Here is a 22,130-nt window from a genome sequence, read left to right as displayed (position 1 = left end):
GATAATAGAAGTAAATTGAAAACTTTTTTAAAATGATAAGCTCTGTCTGAATCACAAAGGAAATTTTTTGGGTTTCATATCCCTTTAATACCACTTGCATAACTGTTTATTGACTACTTTTTGTCAACAATGTGTAACATTGTTACAAACAACAATGTTGCAAACACTGCTGCCAGAGTGCTAAAGACATATACATGTTCCCTGAGCCTACCTCAGTATGCTGTCATGGGAAAAAAAACTAATTTTCAACAAAGGATACCAAGATAATGCTATATACAGCACCACTCAGCTCATCATTATAAAAGAGCTGGTTTGCAACATTTTGGAAAGGTTGAATTTAGAATTTAAAAGTCTAAAACTCTTTGTTGCCAGAAATGGATCAAAATAGTGTAAAGCAACGCACTGTAGCCTTTTCTGGGAGCCAAGAGGTTAATAAATGCTGTTCCTTCAGTGCTTCTATGAACAAATGTATCTGTGGCTGGAAGTTATCAGAGTATCAGGAAACCAAAGTTGCCTATTATTGGTAAAGACACAAAACTTAGTGTTTCAGAAGAATTAGCTCATTCTTATTCTTTTTTCTGAACTTTAGGATGAACTTTGTTTATGACATGTTGCTGACATAGAAGGGGAGGTCACAGCAGTGTTAGTCACTGTGTTAAGGACTTTGTTGTTATATATCTAGTGGAAATGGGTAATTAGTGTTTCATTCCGTCTAGTAAAGGTCAAGTCTAACATATTGCTTGCGTTAATACTGTAGACTTCACCCTTCATAAATATATTAACTGGAAAACTGTTAATGCTTAAAGGGCCACTAGACCCTATTTTGCAATACTTTAAGATTTTCCTGCAGTGCTTTCAAAGGGACAGTACACTGTAAAATTGTATTATTAATAATGTATTTCAAATGAGTTTTTTATACCAGCTTCAGAGTATAACATGTATGAGAAATTGCATTTTCAGATTTTTTTTGTGCATATGAAATAGCTGTTTTTGTGCTTTGAAACCACAACCTATTAAAATGGGTTGAGCCTGCAGGTTAAATCAGATCTCTTTATTTTATCACTTTGTGCACAGACATGCTTCCTTCTATTATATCTGTCCGTAAACCAAAGACCAATACTTAGATAGAACAACTGGAAATTTACATTTTAATACTTATCTATCATACACACTTATGTGAGTGTCATTTCTTCTGCTGGCTGTGTTTACATAGCTTGTCAATAGCCTAAAAACTTTCAGGCTAAATCAGCTATTTCAAATATGAAAATTAATGTTAAAGGGGCTACTTGTCAATAATTAATTCACTCAATCAAGTTAAATGGATCATTGGGAACAAATATTTAGGTAAACTGTCCCTTTAAGTAGAAAAAAAGAATATATCTTCACCCCAGTGGGTACATTGTTGTAGCCTAATAGCTGGCGTAGCCAATGAGTTGCTGTATCAACCATACTGTAAGATATGCAGCAAATGCTCACATTGACCTGTATACACCTTGGATCCTAGCCTTGAAGGGGAGAGTAATGTGTACTCTATAGGGTAGAGATGTGAATGGACCAACTGGCTAATATAATGTGTTATAAATCACACACCCACAAATATGGTTAAAATATTCTCTAAAGAAGAATACTGAAAATAAATAGAGAGTATTCATGTTAAATATGCTCTAACACCAGGAAATAAGAATGACAATTATAATGTCAGAGAACAAATTGACCTTTCTGTCCAACAGTCCTTTAAAACTTGGCAAGTAAGTAGCGACTGGAAGTTTAACCGTAGTGATTTTCCAATAGATCTTTCTGACTAACGAGACACAACAGACATGGAAGCCTATTTAATGTTTATTTAATGTTTATCTAATAACCTGCACTAAATTAAAGTTAAACCCTTCAGATAACTACAAGTTTATCTACTTACCTTGATAAGTGGTATAAACCTGTCTGTCACTATTACTGACAAGTTTCAATCTATTTCTTGCATTTCTTTTTATTATTATTATTATTATTATTATTATTATTATTATTATTTGTTATTATTATTATTATTATTATTATTAGAAGTAGCAGTATTAATTTAATTCCCTGTTAATTATAAAAGTATAAATAGTAAACCATTTTTGCAATTCTTTATTTTGACCACTTTTCATGTAATCTACTTAAAAAATCATTTTTTTTTCTTTGCCCACAGAGAGGGTGGATAATGTCCTTGAGGATTCAGAAAGCTAACCCTGCAACACTCTACCCAGTGATTGTTTAGGTTAATGCAGGAGCTTATTTTCAGCTTCCCCTAAATGCCCTCAGCAAAGGAGATAATATATACAACATTCAATAGGATCTCCAAAGAATATGTCCCTAGACTGCAAAACATTGCAAATGTTGCTAATGAAATATCCATGTAAATTGCACATGTATGTTTAACATTCAGCATATGTAATAAAGCATATAATTCTTTTATTTTCTTTTTTGCACACAATATTTAAAAAGGCTTTTATACCATAGTCATTAAGTTCCTATATATAAAAATATATGTTATTCCTTACTGCAGATTAGTTTTTACTTTTTTAATATAATTGTGTTCTATAGTTTAAACTATGATCAACAAGTTTAAAGGGACATGAAACTCAACATTTTTCTCTCATGATTTAGATAGAGGAAGCAATTTTAAACACGTTTCCAGTGTACTTCTTTTATCAAATTTGTTTCTTTATCTTGGTATCCTTTATTAGAAAACATACCTAGTAGGTCCAAGAGTTGCTAATTGGTGGCTGCACATATATTGTCTCACCTAGTGGTGTTTCTTTGTTTCTTCAACAAAGGATACCAAGAGAATGAAGCAACTTAGGTAATTAAAGTAAACTGGAAAGTTGTTTAGTGTTGTATTCGCTATTTTAATCAGGAAATATATTTTTTTTTTGTTTTGTGTCCCTTTAAGATAGAAAGTAGCCAGGGGCTTAAAATATACATACAAAGAAAGGGTGTTCCGTAGCCTGGAAGGATTAGACAATGAAAGTTTATGAGTTTGCCAGCCAGCTGTTTCCTATAGTCCTGTACTGCGTCATAGGAAAGTCAGCCTATAGCGACCTCAGCCTTTCTCTCCCCCTTTTTCTACACAGCACAACATATGTAAAAGAGTCATGGTGATTCTGTTCGTTTCATAGCTCAGAAAGACACTTTTTATTTTGTCCTCTACTGTTACCAATAAAGAAACTTTAAACACTTTGAGATTGTAATATAAAATGTTAATTATGTATAGTAACAAAACTTTGGATACACTTTCCTGTCTCCTTTCCTGTAATTTAACTATGAATATTGTTATTTTTCTTAATTCACAGAGTTTCTATAAATTATTGGGCAGTACTATGTTGAAACCTAGGTTGCTTCTTATCTATCTCTTCTGCTGAGGATGGTGGGCACCAATTATTTTATAGAAACTTCTTTAAAGAAACTAACATTTACACTTATGCCTTCAATATCTCAATAAGTGATATAATACAAAATACATCTACGTATTATTCTCAGGCTAATCTTTGCTTTAAATACAACATTATATCTGACATTTATTTATCGTTTAATGTCCTTTTAAGTGTGGAATTGTATCTTTAGCATATATAAAGCTGATGTATGTTTATTGTGCTGTGTATTAGAATATTTTTCAAGATACAATATGCAAAATGGTTAAACTATTCTTTACTAAAAAAAAATGTTTCAAATGTAATGTTTTGCTTTAAAGGGACAGTCAACACCAGAATTTTTGTTGTTTAAAAAGATAGATAATCCCTTTATTACCCATTCCCCAGTTTTGCATAACCAACACAGTTATATTAATTCACTTTTTTCTGCTGTGACTATCTTGTATCTAAGCATCTTCTGACCGCCCCTAATCACATGACTTTTAGTTCTTATCTATTGACTTGCATTTTAGCCAATTAGTGCAGTGTCTGCCACTAGCCACGGGCGTGATCACAATGCTATCTATATGGTTTACCTGAACTACTCTCCCCTGTTGTGAAAAGCAAATACAAAAGCATGTGATTAGAGGCGGCCTTCAAGGGCTTAGAAATTATCATATAAGCCTTCCTAGGTTTGCTCTCAACTAGAATACCAAGAGAACAAAGCAAAATTGTTGATAAAAGTAAATTGGAAAGTTGTTTAAAATTACATGCCCTATTTGAAAAATAAAAGTTTTTTTTGGCCTTGACTGTCCCTTTAAGTGACGCCTGGGTTGGTAACTAAGGCATATAATTACATGCTGTCTTCCATCATACACCCAAATTAAATGACAACAGATGCCACTGGTATATAAAGGATACAGCAATCTGGCCACTAAATTGCCTGAGAATGAGAAATGCAGTGTTAGGCTACAATCACAGTTGTAAACTATTTTTCTCACAAATGGTTTTTTCTACCTAAAAATTGACTCCAATCAAAACAATCAGTCTGATTCCCAGAGCTACAACTAGATAAAGCATATTTTCATGTCTAGCTTGGACAAAAAAAGACTTCATCTATAATGCTAACTAGTGTAAAAATAAAAAGCTCTTCTCTAATTGGCTGCAATGTTGCTAAACAGCAGAATTTAGAATTTATTGTATCTAAAATGGACATAGTAGAAAAAATAAAATTTCATGATACAGATACTTCTGTTGCCAAATATTCACTTTGCAACCTTTGTTAGCACATTCGCAAGAGCATACTGAGGTAGAAAGGTGCATGTCTTCAGCACTATATGGAATAAGTATTTGCAACAATGTGATCCAGATGTGCACAATCTAGAGCCAATATTGGTATTATATCTTAGGAATTATCTCTCAGCAGAATTAAAAAAAGTGAATGCCAGTGAAGGCTGCAATTCATTATAAAAGGAATTAATTGCAACTCTTTCTGCCTTCCAAGAGGGGTTAATAATTGTAATTAGTTTGTATAATATGATATAAAATACCCTAAAGATTTATCCTGCAAAAATATTGGATCTAAATGTTTTCAAGAATACAAAAAAAAATATTTAAATGCAAATCTAAGCTAATTAGCCATAATACTTTACAAATATTAAAGGTTTGGCATTTTGTTTGCTATAACAGCTTCCAGCGATAAATGCTATCAAATGAAATGATACTGATATTTACACAGATTCAAACTTCCAGTTTAATATTTCAAGTATAGTTCTTGTTATATACTTACAATGCAATAAGCCACCAGGGCCCCTTGTGCAAAGCCTGCCAGTACGTCAGACGGGTGGTGTTTGTGATCAGACACTCTAGATAGTCCTGTGTAAAATGACATCATGAGCAGAGTGAATTGCAGAAGTGGGCGTAAGAGGCGAGCGCCCTTCCAGGTAAAACGGGACTGCAGATAAAACTAAAAAGAGAAAAAGACAAAGATATGAATGACATTAGACAATATCTGCAGGGTCTGCACAAAGTTAAATTGGTAGAGAATCAAATCAGTTTTGGTTCAATATTTTATTTAAACTTTTAAAGGGACAGTAAAGTCAGAATTAAACTTTTATGATTTAGCTAGAACAAACTATTTTAAATAACTTTCCAATTAACTTCTATAATTCAGTTTGCTTCATTCTCTTGGCTGCACATATATGGATCTTTTTATTGGCTCTGCAGATGTCTAGATGTCTTCAGCTAGCTCCTTCAACAAAGGACACAAAGAGAATGAAGCAAATGTGATAAAATAAATATATTGGAATGTTGTGTAAAACTGTATGTTCTATCAAGATAAAACAAAAAAACATGTGAGTCTCATGTCCCTTTAAATAAACTGTACCCTTACTGTATGGGGGGGTTCCTTAAAGGGATATTCCAGTCAAAATTTAAATGCACATAAATAAATTACATCTTTAAATAGAAACATATTTGAAATATACATGCATTGGCAAAAATGCTTCTAGTAAAAGTTATCACTGTTTTAGTGCTAACATTTTTCTTTTCATGTGCACGTGAAGCATAGTAAGATATCCTCAGTGCACCAGCATTTTAAATACTGCAGTTGCTCAGAGCACCAGTGGGGCTTGTATAATGTTTGCAATTAACAAATTGAGTAATTACAAGATGGTATAAGCACTTTAGGCTTTGTAAGCAAGTGCCGTGTTTAAAATGCTGATGCATGGAGCATACTTAAATACACTTTGGAAACAGCTATAGCTTTTATTAGAAGCCTTTTTGCTAATGCATGTATATTACAAAAAAGGCTTCTATTCAAAGCTGAAATGCATCCATGTGAATCCCAATTTTGGCTGGAATGTCCCTTTAAAATGTAAAAGTATTTGTGTAATGTAAAAATAAATAGTAATACAATAATATGGCTCTTAATCTCTTAAACTTGTTTTTTTAACTGCTAATTATTCATAATCACAGTAACGCACAAAACTGTTATACAACAAATATATTTCTAAAGGATTGGGGAACAAAATGTAAATATATCAGGAACATACAATGCAGTTACTGAAATCAGCAGTACGAGTTATCTTTGTATTGTTTCCGAATGGATTTTCAGACCAACCCATTTCCTAGGTTCTTGTGGGAACGGATAGCAACACATAAAAAAAGGAGGGACAGAGGAAAGCTAAGTACTTTTGTCTCACAAATCAAAGTTGACCGAAGATAACCAGACTGAGATGGGTGAAGCTAAGTCTTCCCAACACCCTGCGGCACATACTTTACTCCCTTTCCTGAACCATAGGAAGGAAATGAATGCACTGGGTTGGCTATGACAAGGTACAGGTCAGATGTATATTTTTAAATTGTTTTAAACATGTCCGGAAAAAGGTGCACAATATGCAGGAACTATGCAGGAAAATATTACTTTCGGATAACAGTATATTTGGCAGAATTTAATTTATAGAAAAATAGAACTATTGCCTCTATCATTCATATGAAAGAGCACAATTTAAAGATTAAAATATATTTTGCATCACTGTTCAGAACTTGTCTATTGGTCAACAGTGACGATTCTCACAAGCATTAAAGAAAAAACCCTCTTCAAAAAAAACCAAAAAACTATAAAAATGCTCTCTCGTAGACGCACAAAGAAAAAAAAAATCCTGCTACAGTAGATTATTATTTGCATACCACAGTCATTAAGTAGAACACTACAACAGAGCTGTGTTAAACACAGTTTTAAAATCATTTAAAGGGACATGAAACCCAAATTAATCTTTCATGATTTAGATAGAACAAATTTCCATTTCACTTCTATTATTAAATTTTCTACATTCTGTTAATAAGCTTTGTTAAAGGGGCAGCAATGCACTACTGGGATCTAGCTGAATACATCTAGTGAGCCAATAAAAAGACGTATATATGTGCAGTCAGCAATCAGCAGATAGCTCCAAGTGTTGAATTGCTTATCATAAGCCTACCTAGGTATGCTTTTCAACAAAGGATGCCAAAAGAACAAAGCAAATGAGATAACAGAAGTAAAATGGAAAGTTGTTTAAAATTGCATGCTGTATATGAGTTATGAAAGAAACATTATGAGTTTCACATTGCTAAAGTTTTGTAAATCAAGCTTAGTTTGGGGATGCACCCTGTGAAATGCCTGGTAAAATTCATGTTCCTGGTTCACTTAATTGTAGTCATTTAGGGACAGTTAAAATGAATTGTTGTGCTCTAAGCTAACAAAGTCCTGTGCAGAATGTTGCAGGGTCAGTATTTCTGCCTATACTTTGGGTTGAGGGAGGCTTGTTATCCTCTTTTTGGGGGGAGGGTGGAACAAACAATGTTTCCATGGTTACTTTAAAGAAAAAGCAGCAAAATAAATTAAAAATGCACATCACAATGATCATTTTCCTCATAAATCATGATATGTTGGATTCAGTTTTGAATGTAATGTCCCTTTAAACTTTTGTTAAAAACACTAAAGTCAAAATGATATTTTCATGATTGAGAGCATGCAATTAAAGAAAAAAAATGAAAAATAATATCTCTCCAATTTATATCCATTATCAAATTGTACACTGTCTTTTACCTGGATTATACACACTTTCTGAGGCACCAGCTACTACTAAGCATGTGCACGAGTTCACAGTATAAACATGTATGAGCCTTTGATTGGTTGATGGATGTCACAGATAAAGGGGACAAGGAAATTAAAAGTAACATTGTAATATAAAAGAAAGAAAAATATACTGCTCATTTATAATGCCAGTTAGCTTTGGTTAAAGAAATTTGAAAGCATTCAAAGCTATTTATGATGTTATGTAAATAAAACCAGTATACATTCCAGTAAGTGTGCCGTATAAACATACTTAAAAACACATTTTTTTTAAAGTGTTTGCTTCTCCCAAAAAAAATTCACCCAATAATTGAGAATATTAATTGTACATCTGGGAAAATGTAAAACAATTTCTAAGTGTAGAATCTTGATTAAGCAAAAGCACCAAAACTCAACCATATTTTTCTGAGATTTCTGACCTCTTTTAACTTCTTATTACTAAAATAACGATTTTCATTTGTTTTCCGTTCATTTTTTTAAATAAATTGACATCATTTTCCTGTGCTCTGCTCCAGGAAGTGAAGATGTGCTGCACCTGTAATAATTACACTTTACATAACCTCTTTAACTGAGATGTCCACACTTAAGGGCCTATACAGCTTTCATTTAAATGACTTGAACCTAAGTATTTTTCACTACATCATAATTTGTCATTTCCTGGTGGAAATTTTGTAATTGCAAACATCTTTTTTTTTTATCCCTTTTTAAGGATGTAAGATTTACAAAATATTGCATAATATAGCACTTAATTTCTAATTAAACATTAAAGGACCAGTCAACAGAGTAGATTTGCACTATCAACAAATGCAAGATAACAAGACAAGGCAATAGCTTTTAGTCTGAACTTCAAATGGGTAGCAGATTTTTTTTTCTGACAATTTTAAAAGTTATGTCTATTTCCACTCCCCCTGTACCATGTGACAGCCATCTGTCAATCACAAATGCATACACGTACCATGTGACAGCCACCAGCCAATCACAAATGCATACATGCTTATTCTGTGAATTCTTGCACATGTTCAGTAGGAGCTGGTGACTCAAAAAGTTTAAATATAAAAAGACTGTGCACTTTTTTTTAATGGAAGTAAATTGGAAAGTTGTTTAAAATTGCTGCTCTATCTGAATCATGAAAGTTTAATTTTTACTTGAGTGTCCCTTTAAAGGGGCACGCTAGTCAAAATTAAACTTTTATGATTCAGACAGAGCAGCAATTTTAAACAACTTTCCAAATTACATCCATTAACAAAATGTGTCTTTTTATATTTACACTTTTTGAGTCACCAGCTCCTACTGAGCATGCGCAAGAATTCACAGAGTAAACTATATGCATTTGTGGTTGGCTGATGGCTGTCACATGATACAGGGGGTGTGGAATTAGACATATAACTGAAATTTGTCAGAAAAAAATCTAATAAACTTGACATTCAGACTAAGTGCTATTGGATTGTCTTTTTATCATACGTTTGTTGTTTATGCAAATCTGCTGTATTTACTGGTCCTTTAATTTGTTTGTTACAAGTTACATTGTAAGTGCTAGATTTTTTAAAGTATATAACATATTTTTGACAAGTAAGAGTAATTTTGATCTTCTGTGTTGATCATTTCCACTAGTTTAGTAAGCTTAAAGTGATGGTAAACTCTCCCCTTTTTAAAATCAGATCCGGAATGTTAGTGACATTTTTGATGGAGTTTCAATCATTAGTTGTAATGAAGATGTGCAATAACTTGCTTTTTAATATAGATATGAAATTCAAATACCCCATGCTCCGTCACCCACTTCAAAAGTCAATTTTTCTGTGAGCTAATGGTTTCAGTTGTTGTCCAATCAGCGCTCTCCCCACATGGCACTTTTGCTGTAGCTAGAACACTGACTGGACAACAATTCAAACCATTAGCTCACAGAACAATTGACTTTTGAAGTGGGTGACGGAGCGTGGGGTATTTGAATTTCATATCTATATTAAAAAGCAAGTTATTGCACATCTTCATTACAACTAATGATTGAAACTCCATCAAAAATGTCACTAACATTCAAGATCTGATTTTAAAAAGGGGAGAGTTTACCATCACTTTAAGCTTACTAAACTAGTGGAAATGATCAACACAGAAGATCAAAATTACTATTATTTGTTTTTGAGTATCTGTAAAGTATCTTTAACGCTCTAACCATTTTTCAAATAGTATTTATCATTCTTTTTCCTTTAGTGAGCCAAAATCAGGATGTTTTTGATTTATTCAGCGGCAAAATTCCATGTAAATAACCCACAACATTCCATGCATCCCTGGCTTGTAGGGATAATGAAACATCAGGTTTTAGAACACAAAAAACACCATTTAAACAATAGGCAGTTACTGTCACCACATGGCAAGCGCTACTTGACCTCTTCACACACCTTATGGAGCCTTATAAACCCCTTTATATGTTTATCCTGACTACTTGTGTCTTCGGGTGACAGCAATGTGTGGCCTGTGGATTCAGTGTTATCTCATTTAGCTGTCTATCAACTGCAACCAGAGTACAATGTACACAGATATCGATCAAGCCATGTTGGGATAGTGGTAATTCGACCCACAGGGAGACCAGTTCCAGTGCAGTGATATTTTCTTTAACCCATTCAGATATTTTATTGCATTTAACAGACTGAATAAATGGGAATAATTAATTTGAAAAGAAAAATATGTTGGATAAATAGAAAAACACTAAGTAAATAAAATGATTATCAGTATTAATAGGCAAAGTTACTTTTTAAGTAATTTCATGCTTTTGATCACAGGTAAAGAAAAATTGAATAGCATTACGGGAGGTTTTTTTTTTTTTTTTTTTTCTTTTTAACAGTAGAGGATCTGTTAAACTGAACATTTAAAATATGATAAACAATCCTGTACAGACTTTACAAAGGGTATATCTCTGAAATGTAACACAATTCACATTTTAAAAAAATACAGTTTAAAATGTTTTAAAATAATTATTTACAGGACTTTTGAAATGGTTTTCTTAAATGCTGCTTTATACTGCACACTTATAAACACAATAACTTTTATGCCTCTTTAATGACAAATATTTTGATTCATTTTATTTCCACATGGCTTACTTTTTGTTTTTTATTAAACCGTCTTAACAAGAACCATTTGACTTATCTTTCTACCACTGACCGACCAGTCACAATACTTTTAGAGGAGCGTTTGCGGGAAATGAAACACCTGGGAAAGTGGCGGAACTGTAATTTGCAGTCACTTGGTGATCTGGGTTTGCAATAAGGGAGCTTGTAAGGGAAATAACTTTCCAACAGTTGCTGTCAAAGAATTAACCCTTTGTTTTCTTTACAATTTTACAATGTAATGGTGAGCCATTTAAGACAGAAAAATGCTAGAAAAAAATAACTGCAGTATTTATGGAAATGCATTAAGGAAACATATATTTTTTTTATCATATTCAAAAATGTCAAACAAAAAAAGCCCTATTTAAACACAGTAACTTCTTTTTATGTGAAAAAAATGTAATGGCATTGAATTATTTATCGGACACAAGCTTACTGGCTGATGAGGGCATTTCTCACAGTCCTATAGGTGGTTTAGATTGCATAAAAAAAGTTCATACTAAAAAGACAATGTGCCACCCCCATAACACATGACAGCCACCAGCGAATCACAGACTCATATGCACATACAACTGCACATGCTCAGTAGTCACATCTGCCTCAGAAGGTGTGCATATAAAAGGACTTTGCACAATTTGATAATGGAAGAAAGTTGCATGATCGGCATGTGTTTGTCTGTTTTTCCTTATTTATTAATTTTGGCACATGAACATCTGTCTTATATTTTGATGCAGTTTTAAGATACAACAAAGATAATGGACTTTAATGTACCTTTAACTTTATAATATATAATAAATGTATATAAGGCCTCCTGTTTATTGTTAGTAATCTCAAAAAGATCAAACGTTTTATTGTCGGAACCTTGTGAATCATATGTTTGTGCTCTGAAAAGGTGAATGGCCTTTATTATAGTCAGAGGTTATTGGGGATTTTTTCTGATTTTTTTAAAGGGTATCAGAAGCTACGTTTGCCTCATAGCATCTAAGAAGAGTGTTTTTTAAAACTATTTTTAACTGGATTTTCTTTTTTTATAATGTTATACCTATAAAGTGACTTTAATACACTTTATGATAGTTAAAATTTAAGTTAAAAGCATCTTTTATCTATTATTCTTTAAAAAAGGGAAGATTAGTTGGATTCTTTTTGTTTCCATAATTTATTTAATTTTTAACACATTTCAGATTAAAAAGTTTCTTAAAATGGTATACTAGGGATATATAGCCACAATTCCTATATAATATAAAATGATAGGTTTTCCTCATAAAAACACAATAAAATATACAAGGCAAATCACTGCAAGTAATATTTATATCTCTTTCACCTGAGTTTACATAGATAGATGTGTAAATCTTCAATGGATTTACTTGACATTATGAATAGTTCTCTTACTGTGTGCATGAGATTGTTGTTTTAATTAAGAAGGAAAAAATGCTGAAATTCTATAAATAGAACAGACTGTTTAACCTTTTGGGACACCTTTTCAATATAGAAAGTGGAAGTATAATTTTTTTTTTGTTAATAGGTAACACAAAACAGTCATTCAGAAGTAAAACGTCTGTTCGAATTGCTAGGGGAAAGGGAGCTAAAAACTGTTTTGTGTATGTGAGTTTAACAGAGGTCTTACTTATGGCTACTTCATTGGCTGAGTGTTTTCTTAGCTTTCGTACAGGGTAAAATATAAATGTTGACATACATCTTGGTGAGAGACTGACGCTGCCACTAACGGAACGCAGCAACATGTTTATCCAACACCTGTAACAGGTAATATTTTATAACAGCCGGGTTTTTTTATTATGAAGCTGATCATCTAACAGCTATAGAATTATGTTCTTAAGGTCATTTTCCAGACCTCAAGCAAAATAAGGTAGCATTAAAAAAACTATTATTGCTGCAAACAGAATTAACTGCATTGCATGCTGGTGTAGAGTTTCCTCCAGCTGAAATACATTTAAAAGAATTTCAATTTGCAGGAACATTATGTTGATAAACAGTGACATTGCAACATAATTTCGCTAATCCTTTATGCATAATAAAACAATTTTGCAAGATACGTTTATTGTTTATTTTGCTCCCTTTTCATGTAATGTTGTTGTTTATTGTAATTGCGAGAATTTGAAATGCACCCTGCTGACTTCTAAATGCTAAACCTGCTATATATATATACTTCATAATTGGCTTTATCTAGTACTGAAAACCAATGCCCTTTACACTAACATAATGACTGTGGCTAGCCTTGTCTGCAGACTCAGGCCTGGATTGACTTCCCAAAGTAAGGCAAATGGTGGGAGGAGTTTGGCTATTGAAATACAGTTGTTGCAGCAGATGTTAATTTCCTTTAAAAAAGTTTAGACTTGGCTGATATTTTATTCTAACACAACAGAAGAACCTTATAATTAAAATGTATTTACTGTCCCTTTAAAGGAGCATTGAAGTAATGTTTATGTATATATGCATAGTTGATATAATTAATTAAAAGACCATAAAATACAGTAGAATTAACAATTCATAATAAATAGACAATGCAATAACTTGCTCTGAATTTCAAACATTTTTTAGATTTTTTCTGACAATTTTTTTACCCCCATTTGCCGTGCCCCTGTATCATGTGACAGCCATCTGCCAATCACAGGCTATTATACATATACTCTGTGAATTTGTGAACATGCTTAATCAGAGCTGATGAGATCAGAAAGTGTGCATATAAAAAGACTGTTCAAAGTTTGAGAATGGAAATAGATTTTAATGTCTCTTGAAACTCAGTGTTCTATCCCTTTAAGTAATGGATTGCAAGAGACCTGCATACAAAATACATGTTTTAAAAGTATTACATCTGTAACTTTATTAATGATTTGCAAAACTGCTTGAAAACTCTGATGCATATGTCTAGGCTTTCACTTTTAAAGGGACAGTCTACTCCAGAATTTGTATTATTTAAAAAGATAGATAATCCCTTTATTACCCATTCCCCAGTTGTGCACAGTTATATTAATATACTTTTATAAATATGAAAATTGTTTAAAATTGCATGCCCTATCTGAATCATAAAAGTTTAATTTTGACTAGACTGTCCCTTAAACAGCAGATCCAAGCAAAGCAAATACTGAGTGTGTCTTGCATTCCACCTCTAATTTTTTAGGTCACAATCTCAGAGTTTTATGTCCCAGGTGCACATACATTTTTATGATAACCCCAAAAGAGTTAAATAATAATCCATTGCCTTTAAATATAGAAAACTTACCACTAAATAGAGCATGGTATACATGGAAAAGGAGGCGTGACCGGAGAAAAATGATTTTCTGTAAAAAGTGATAAACAAAAAAAACAAACAAAAAGAAGATGAGGGTGAGTTTACAATGTTCATGACTGTTTGTCAGGTAATGATTCACTATCTTATTTAATTAATCAAACTGTACATTAGACATCTCGGATGCCAAGGGGATAACAGTTTTTATTTATTTACTGTATCTTTCTTCATACCTGGCTTCCATGACTTTGCTTGGCAATCCTCTGCATTGGTAATTCTCAATATAACCTGCAGTACAGTTGATTAAGGTAAAATCTGGATCACAAACTGCCAGGAAATGCGGACGTAAACGACCAATAGAAACTTTAGCAATGTCTGTAAAGGACTGGCTGACTGCACAACCGAATATAAAGCATCCAACTTGCTTGTAAAGAGCTGCAACATACGGGTTCTTGATAAATGAATGAGACTTCTCTTTCAAGTAATGAATTCGGAAAAATTCCCCAACTATTATCTGCAGAAATAATAATGAAAAATAAAAGAATTAATAACAGCCAGAACAAGCCATACGCAAACAATTCTAGATACAATTACATTCTGCCCCGTTGCACATAAATATTAATGACAGCATAGATGTATGTCAGCAAAATGTGTTACTGGTAAGTTATTAGTGTATCTGTCCTTTTAAACAACTATCCAGTTTTCTTCAATTATGAAATTTGCTTTGTACCCTTGGTATCCTTTGTTGAAGAGTAAATCTAGGTAGGATGATAGAAGTTCAGGAGTGTGCACGTCTTTAGTAGTCTGTGGCAGTTGTGTTTGAAATGATGTATAACAAGTATTGCTGCCAGGTGGCTAAAAACACATGCACACTCCTGAGCTCACCTAGGATAACTCTCTAAAAAAGGATACCAAGAAAACTAAGACAATTGATAATAGAAGTAAAGTTGGAAAGTTGTTTAAAACTTCATGAGCTATTAAAACCATTTAAGTTTAACTTTGACTTTACTGTCTTAAGATAATTGGAAAATGTACTAAAGTGAATGAAATATTTGATATATAATAACTATGTTATGGAAAACTAATTTTGGGGTTATTTAGAATTTAAAAAAGTAACTTAAATAAGCTCCTATTTTAATTATATGATCAGGAAGTTATTTGATTAAAAGGCACAGTATACCCAAAACATTTTATTGTTTAAAAAGATGGATAATCCCTTTATTACCCATTCCCCAGTTTTGCAGAACCAACACAGTTATATTAATATACTTTTTACCTCTGTAATTACCTTGTATGTAAGCCTCTGCAAACTGCCCCTTATCTCAGTTATATTAATATACTTTTTACCTCTGTGATTACCTTGTATATAAGCCTCTGCAGACTGCTCCCTTATCTCAGTTATATTAATATACTTTTTGCCTCTGTGATTACCTTGTATCTAAGCCTCTGCAGACTGCTCCCTTATCTCAGTTATATTAATATACTTTTTGCCTCTGTGATTACCCTGTATCTAAGCCTCTGCAGACTGATCCTTATCTCAGTTATATTAATATACTTTTTACATCTGTGATTACCCTGTATGTAAGCCTCTGCAGACTGCTCCTTATCTCAGTTATATTAATATACATTTACATCTGTGATTACCTTGTATCTAAGCCTCTGCAGAGTGCTCCATATCTCAGTTATATTAATATACTTTTTACATCTGTGATTACCTTGTATCTAAGCCTCTGCAGACTGCTCCTTATCTCAGTTATATTAATATACTTTTTACATCTGTGATTACCTTGTATCTAAGCCTCTGCAGAGTGCTCCTTATCTCAGTTATATTAATATACTTTTTACATCTGTGATTACCTTGTATCTAAGCCTCTGCAGACTGCCCCTTATCTCAGTTATATTAATATACTTTTTACCTCTGTGATTACCCTGTATCTAAGCCTCTGCAGACTGCTCCTTATCTCAGTTATATTAATATACTGTTTACCTCTGTGATTACCTTGTATCTAATACTCTGCAGACTGCTCCCTTATCTCAGTTATATTAATACACTTTTTACCTCTGTGATTACCCTGTATCTAAGCCTCTGCAGACTGCCCTTATCTCAGTTATATTAATATACTTTTTACCTCTGTGATTACCTTGTATCTAAGCCTCTGCAGACTGTCCCTTATCTCAGTTTTATTAATATACTTTTTACCTCTGTGATTACCTTGTATCTAAGCCTCTGCAGACTGCCTCCTCATTTCAGTGCTATTTACAAACTTGCATTTTAGTGCTGCTTCATAAATAACTCCCCAAGAGTGAGCACAATGTTATCTATATGGCACACATGAACTAGCACTGTCTTGCAGTAGAAAGCTAATAAAATGCACTGAGACAAGAGGCGACCTGCAGGTGCTTAGAAACAGGCAGAAATTTAGAGGTTTAAAGGTTATAAAGTATATTAATATAACAATGTTGGCTGTGCAAAGATGTGGAATCTGTAGTAAAGGCGTTATCTATATTTTTATACAATAAAAAACAATCAAGTAGACTGTTGCTTTAAGAATTTAAATGGATATTTTAGTTTAAACAACAAAATGTTCTATTTCATTAGAGTTTTTTTAAAAAACAAATAGTTTATTATGTGTTTAACCCCTGCAAAGTTGTGATTCAACTGGTTAGCCAATGAAAAGCAAGCATACGTGTGTATACTCCAATTATTTACCCTATTTCCATCTTGTAGGAGTGATTATGTGTGCAACCCTTTTAAAAGGACAAAATAAATAATGAAAGTTCATTGCAAAGTTTTTCCTATACATAATGAAACATTTTATATTACAATATTACATATATTTTCTAGAGATATATAGATAGATATTATGTAAACGTACTCCCTTTTGTTATAACAAGGCATAGAATTGTGTGCAAGGAGATTATTGTCAAGATACAAACGCTGGTTTGTGCAAACGCAACCTGTAACAAATTGATGTTTATTCAAAATATTCAATCAACCATGAAGAAAAAAATGCTTCTGCTGTTTCCTCTATTGAAGGGGATAATGCGCTAAACCTTCCTCACCCTTTCAACTAAGATATCAGCGTATAGAGCGGACAGCAGAAATGTAACTGCTGTGAAAATAATGGAGTTGATGCCAGATCAACTCTTTTCAAAGTTTTCTATCCACTGAGTCCTATTTACACATGAATGAGGTAGATCTTGGTAAACCAGTCAATATTCGCTTTCCCACGATGCTATTTGAATTTGGCGATGTGGGGCGATTTTTTTATTTGCAAAAGTGCCTTCAGACAGCAACAATAATTTATATCCAAATAAGAGCCAATTTATTTAATAACTATACCTTGTGCTATCTGTCTTTTTAAATTTGCCTATCTATCTATCTATCTATCTATCTATCTATCTATCTATCTATCTGTTTGTCTGTCCTTCAATTAAACTCAGCAGCCTTTTTTATAATGAATATAATATAATAAACATGATCAGAACCAACATATGTTTAAAGGGACATTATACTCATATACTAAATCACTTGAAAGTGATGCAGCATAACTGTAAAAAGATGCCAAGACATTATCACCTGAACACCTCTATGAAAAAAAGGAAGATCTTTTACCTCAAAATTTCCTCAGCTCACAATAGTAAGTTCTCTGGTAACAGTTATACTTCAGCTACTGTCCAGCTGCAAGTTACTAGGCCCAAATGCACACTTCCTTGCAAGTTCTGGGCCTAGTAACCTGATTGGCTGCTTAAAGTCCTTTTACAATGGGGTTTGAATACTTAGGAATTTTTGAGGTAAATATCTTCCTTTTTTACATTGAGATGTTCAGGTGATATTTTCTCATCAGATTTTTACAGCTATGCTACAACACTTTCAAGTGCTTCAACATTAGGGTATAATGTCTCTTTAACCCCCACTAGTAAATTATAGTGTTCTTAATATGTTTATTACACAGTCTAATCAAGTACTGTGTGTCTAATATATCTATCTATTTGGAGAGAAAAAAAATCCACTAGAAAGAAATGTATTTAGATAAATAAGTTTCACAATTTATTTGGAATGGACTAGTAACTTTTTCTCTCCTAGATAGATAGATAGATAGATAGATAGATAGATAGATAGATAGATAGATAGATAGATAGATAGAGAGGGAGAGAGAGAGAGCAGATGACCATGAAGTATCCACTTTAATCAAAACTGAAAAATACATTGTTCATTACATCTACAAAATAAAATATTGCGTTAGATCAGATATAAATATCTCAGTGTGGAATATTATATTTTAGGAAAAATGTGATATGAGCCATCTCTAAAATAAATATAAATATATATTTATGTGAAACAGATGTGAAATGCAGTAATTGCTAGGCATAAGGTCTGTTACGTTTAACCTTTCCTCAGAGCAATTGGGACTCATTTTGAAGAATAACGATAAATCTTAATATTATGGACGTCTTCACTACAAATAGTGAAGTCTTTTAGATTTGATGAACTTGCCATAAATCAGATTTATGACCTAAGAATGGCTCAGTTATTTAATCCCCACCTTGAAAGGGCACATAATGAAAATCAGACTGTGAAATGAAGTCCAAATGTCTCACCTCTGTAGAGAGTCGACAGAGACTAAATTGCCTTTAGTCACGCTAGGCCCCACTCTGAGCTACAGACTTCAAACTACCATGTTTAAATCATTGTGTACAGCTAATATTATCTTATTATATTCACAGTTTTGTTGTTATTTATTTCTGTAATGGCGTAACTTGTTTAAATACAACTGTAATGTTCAGTTTTAACTAGACCATGTGGGCTTCTAGGAAAATGGCATCATGCCAAACTCAAAAGAGAATTTGCACCTCTGTCACTAAAAGCTAAATAATAATAATATTGGCAATGCTTTTGAAAAACCAATATCCTCCGCCAATGAGAGTGAGAGAGCAGGGAAATGTGTCATACTTTCACATAATGTTTTGTTAACAGAGCACAGCCCTGGACGGTCTACTTGATTAGACTGTGAGCCTATGGGAAATTCATTTATTTCCAATATTGTGTGTATGTATTTGGCAGAAAAAGAGTATATCACAGCCCTGATTGAACAATTATATAGCAAAATTGACAGAAATTATTGCAAGTCTCTCAAAAAGAGTAATGATATAAAACATAGAATTAAATGAACTCAACTGTGTGAAGATTGTTGTTCTAAAACTTCATTTGTAAGTTTATTTTATTTATTGTTGGTCACTTAAAGCACATTTACACCGGTACAATAAACTGTGCAGTATAAAACTGACAAATTTGTAGTCTATATTGTAAAACTGAGTGCCAGGAGACCAATTTACAGAAATTAGTGATCTTACACTGACAATATAAAAAGTGCATTATTTGCAACCGTGAGAATCAACTGAAACATTTATAACTTGAAAGATATAATAAAGAGTTTATAAATGTGAGTGTCACTGTGCACATTCTTTTGTATTTTGTATGCCAAAGCACGTCATACAACTTATACAAAACAAAACAAGTAGCCAAAAAATGTTCTTTCATTATTCACGCAAACATTTTTAAGCAACTTTCCAATTTACTTCTATTATTGAATCTGCTTCATTCTCGTGGTATCCTTTATTGAAGGAGCAGCAATGCACACTGGGAACTAGCTGAACACATTGGGCCAGCCACTCCCACTTGTGCATTACAGCTTCTTAGTCTACCAAGTCCTTTCAACAAAGGATGCCAAGAGAACAAAACAAATTAGATAAAATTGCATGCTCTATCTGAATCATGAACCTTTAATTTTGACTTTGATTGAAGTGATAATGCAAATTGCATGACTCAGATTAAGCATGCATATAAAAAAGCCTTTACTTTTATTATCAAATGTTCTCGTTTCTCTTAGTATCTTTTGTTGAAAATTATCTCAATTCCATGGCGATGAGCTCAGGAGCATGCATGTGTCTAGAGCACTATATGCAGCATTGTTTGCTGCACAGTTTGTAACAATGTTGTACTTTGTTGCAAACATTGCTAAAGTAGTTACATTTCAACAAAAGATACCAAGAGGCACATGGGTGTTTGAGAAAAGATATAAACTGGAATTTATTTATTTTAAATTTACTGATCTGTTATAAACATGAACGTTTCATTTTGGCTTCATTATCTCTCTATTTTTTATTTTTTTTAAGGGTTCATTTTTCTTGTCCTATTAGGTTTAAGCAGCCTGGGTGGCCTTGATAATTGCACAGATGCAGAAAGCTGTAAATTGGAGAATTAAGTCCTTAATTTAGCACTGTGCAGTGTTTTCTAATTTCAGAGAATAACAGGATACAAATAAGTGACAGCATTTTGTGCTCTTGCGTATGGACAGCAAACCTGAAGAGGTACAGATGTTCATATTGCTGGATACTAATGGTGAGTGAGTGTTCTCTTTATACAACGTGGTTGAAAAAACTGACAGACAATGAACCGTTGTCATTTTAAATTGGGCATTTTAAATATTGCTATTAACAAAAATAATATTACATTACATATTTAAGGGGATTTAAACTGTTTCAGATTGTAATATAAAATGCTTAATTATGTGTAGTTAAAAAAAAACGTTGCAATATACTTTATTTTGTCCCCTTTTCATGTAATTTAGCTCTGAATATTGTTGGTTTTCTCAGTTCCACTGAGTTTCTATAAAATAATGGGCGCTGCCATGTTGGTACCTAGGTTTCTCACAAGAGAGAGTACAAGTAATGCTGTGTTAAAACCCTGTTAGATAGTTAGTTTAACAATCCTTTATTGCACACAGTTTTGTTTGTGCACTCTCTTTATATCTATACCTAGCTGTCCTCAGCAGAACTGATAAACAAGGGGAAAATACAGGTTCAACATGGTAGCACCCATTACTTTATAGAAACTAAAGTACTTTATAGAAACTAAACTTTTACACTTATATCTTCAATGTTTAAATAACTAATATACTTTAAATCTACATAATATTCTCAGGTTAGTCTTTGCTTTGAATACATCATTATATCTAGCATGTAATTACCGTTAAATATTCCTTTAAATCATTTTTAGGCAAATAACTAATCAATAGGCTTATCACTGGCGTATTTAACTCATATTTATGATTTCTAAAATGCAAATGATTTGATGAAATGATAAATATTTATACAGATGTGCAACAGCATATACATTTATTTTAAAAGGAGGTGGATTCATATTCTACCTACCACATTTTTTTTTTCTTGTGCAGATTTTGTATGTAAACCTCAATTCTATATGTTACAACTAAGGTATGTGTGCATTTCACTTACCTTTTTTATTTCAGATTTCCATTTGTGGTTTGGTTCACATAGTCTCTTTCTAATTTTAATGCATTTCAGTTAAATGGACATTGGCATATGACATTTTTAATATATTGTAAAAAAAAAAAAAAAATATACACTTTTATGTCTTTCCCTTAAATGGACACTGAACCCAAAAATTTTCTTTTGTAATTCAGAAAGAGCACGCAATTTTAAGCGACTTTCTAATTTACTCCTATTATCAATTTTTCTTTGTTCTCTTGCTATCTTTATTTGAAAAAGAAGGCATCTAAGCTTTTTTTTGGTTCAGGACTCTGGATAGCACTTTTTTGATTTGAATAAGTGTTTATTTTATAACATATTGGCAGAAAGATTCTAAGCTTTAACCATGTCTATTGTATCATGTGTTAGACTCCAATGAAACCACATTTTCTTTTGCCCCTGTATCTTTAAATATAAATCCCAGGGAAACACTCCCACCAATTAGAGCTGAGTGA

General features: G+C 32.6%; 1 protein-coding gene across 1 annotated transcript in view; it reads right to left on the bottom strand.

The window, feature by feature from the left end:
• LOC128644036 (phospholipid phosphatase 3-like) overlaps window positions 1-22,130 on the bottom strand; it is a 63,480-nt gene that overhangs the window by 4,903 nt on the left and 36,447 nt on the right. Inside the window, exons 3-5 of the mRNA XM_053696801.1 lie at window positions 14,577-14,857; window positions 14,338-14,395; window positions 5,176-5,352 (exon numbers count right to left, since the gene is read on the bottom strand). Of these exons, the coding sequence (XP_053552776.1) occupies window positions 5,176-5,352; window positions 14,338-14,395; window positions 14,577-14,857 (516 nt within the window). The remainder of the gene's footprint in view (window positions 1-5,175; window positions 5,353-14,337; window positions 14,396-14,576; window positions 14,858-22,130) is intronic.

This window comes from Bombina bombina, unplaced genomic scaffold, assembly GCF_027579735.1.
Source record: "Bombina bombina isolate aBomBom1 unplaced genomic scaffold, aBomBom1.pri scaffold_992, whole genome shotgun sequence".
NCBI classification, from domain to species: domain Eukaryota; kingdom Metazoa; phylum Chordata; class Amphibia; order Anura; family Bombinatoridae; genus Bombina; species Bombina bombina.
This window is presented reverse-complemented; position numbering and strand designations above follow the sequence as displayed.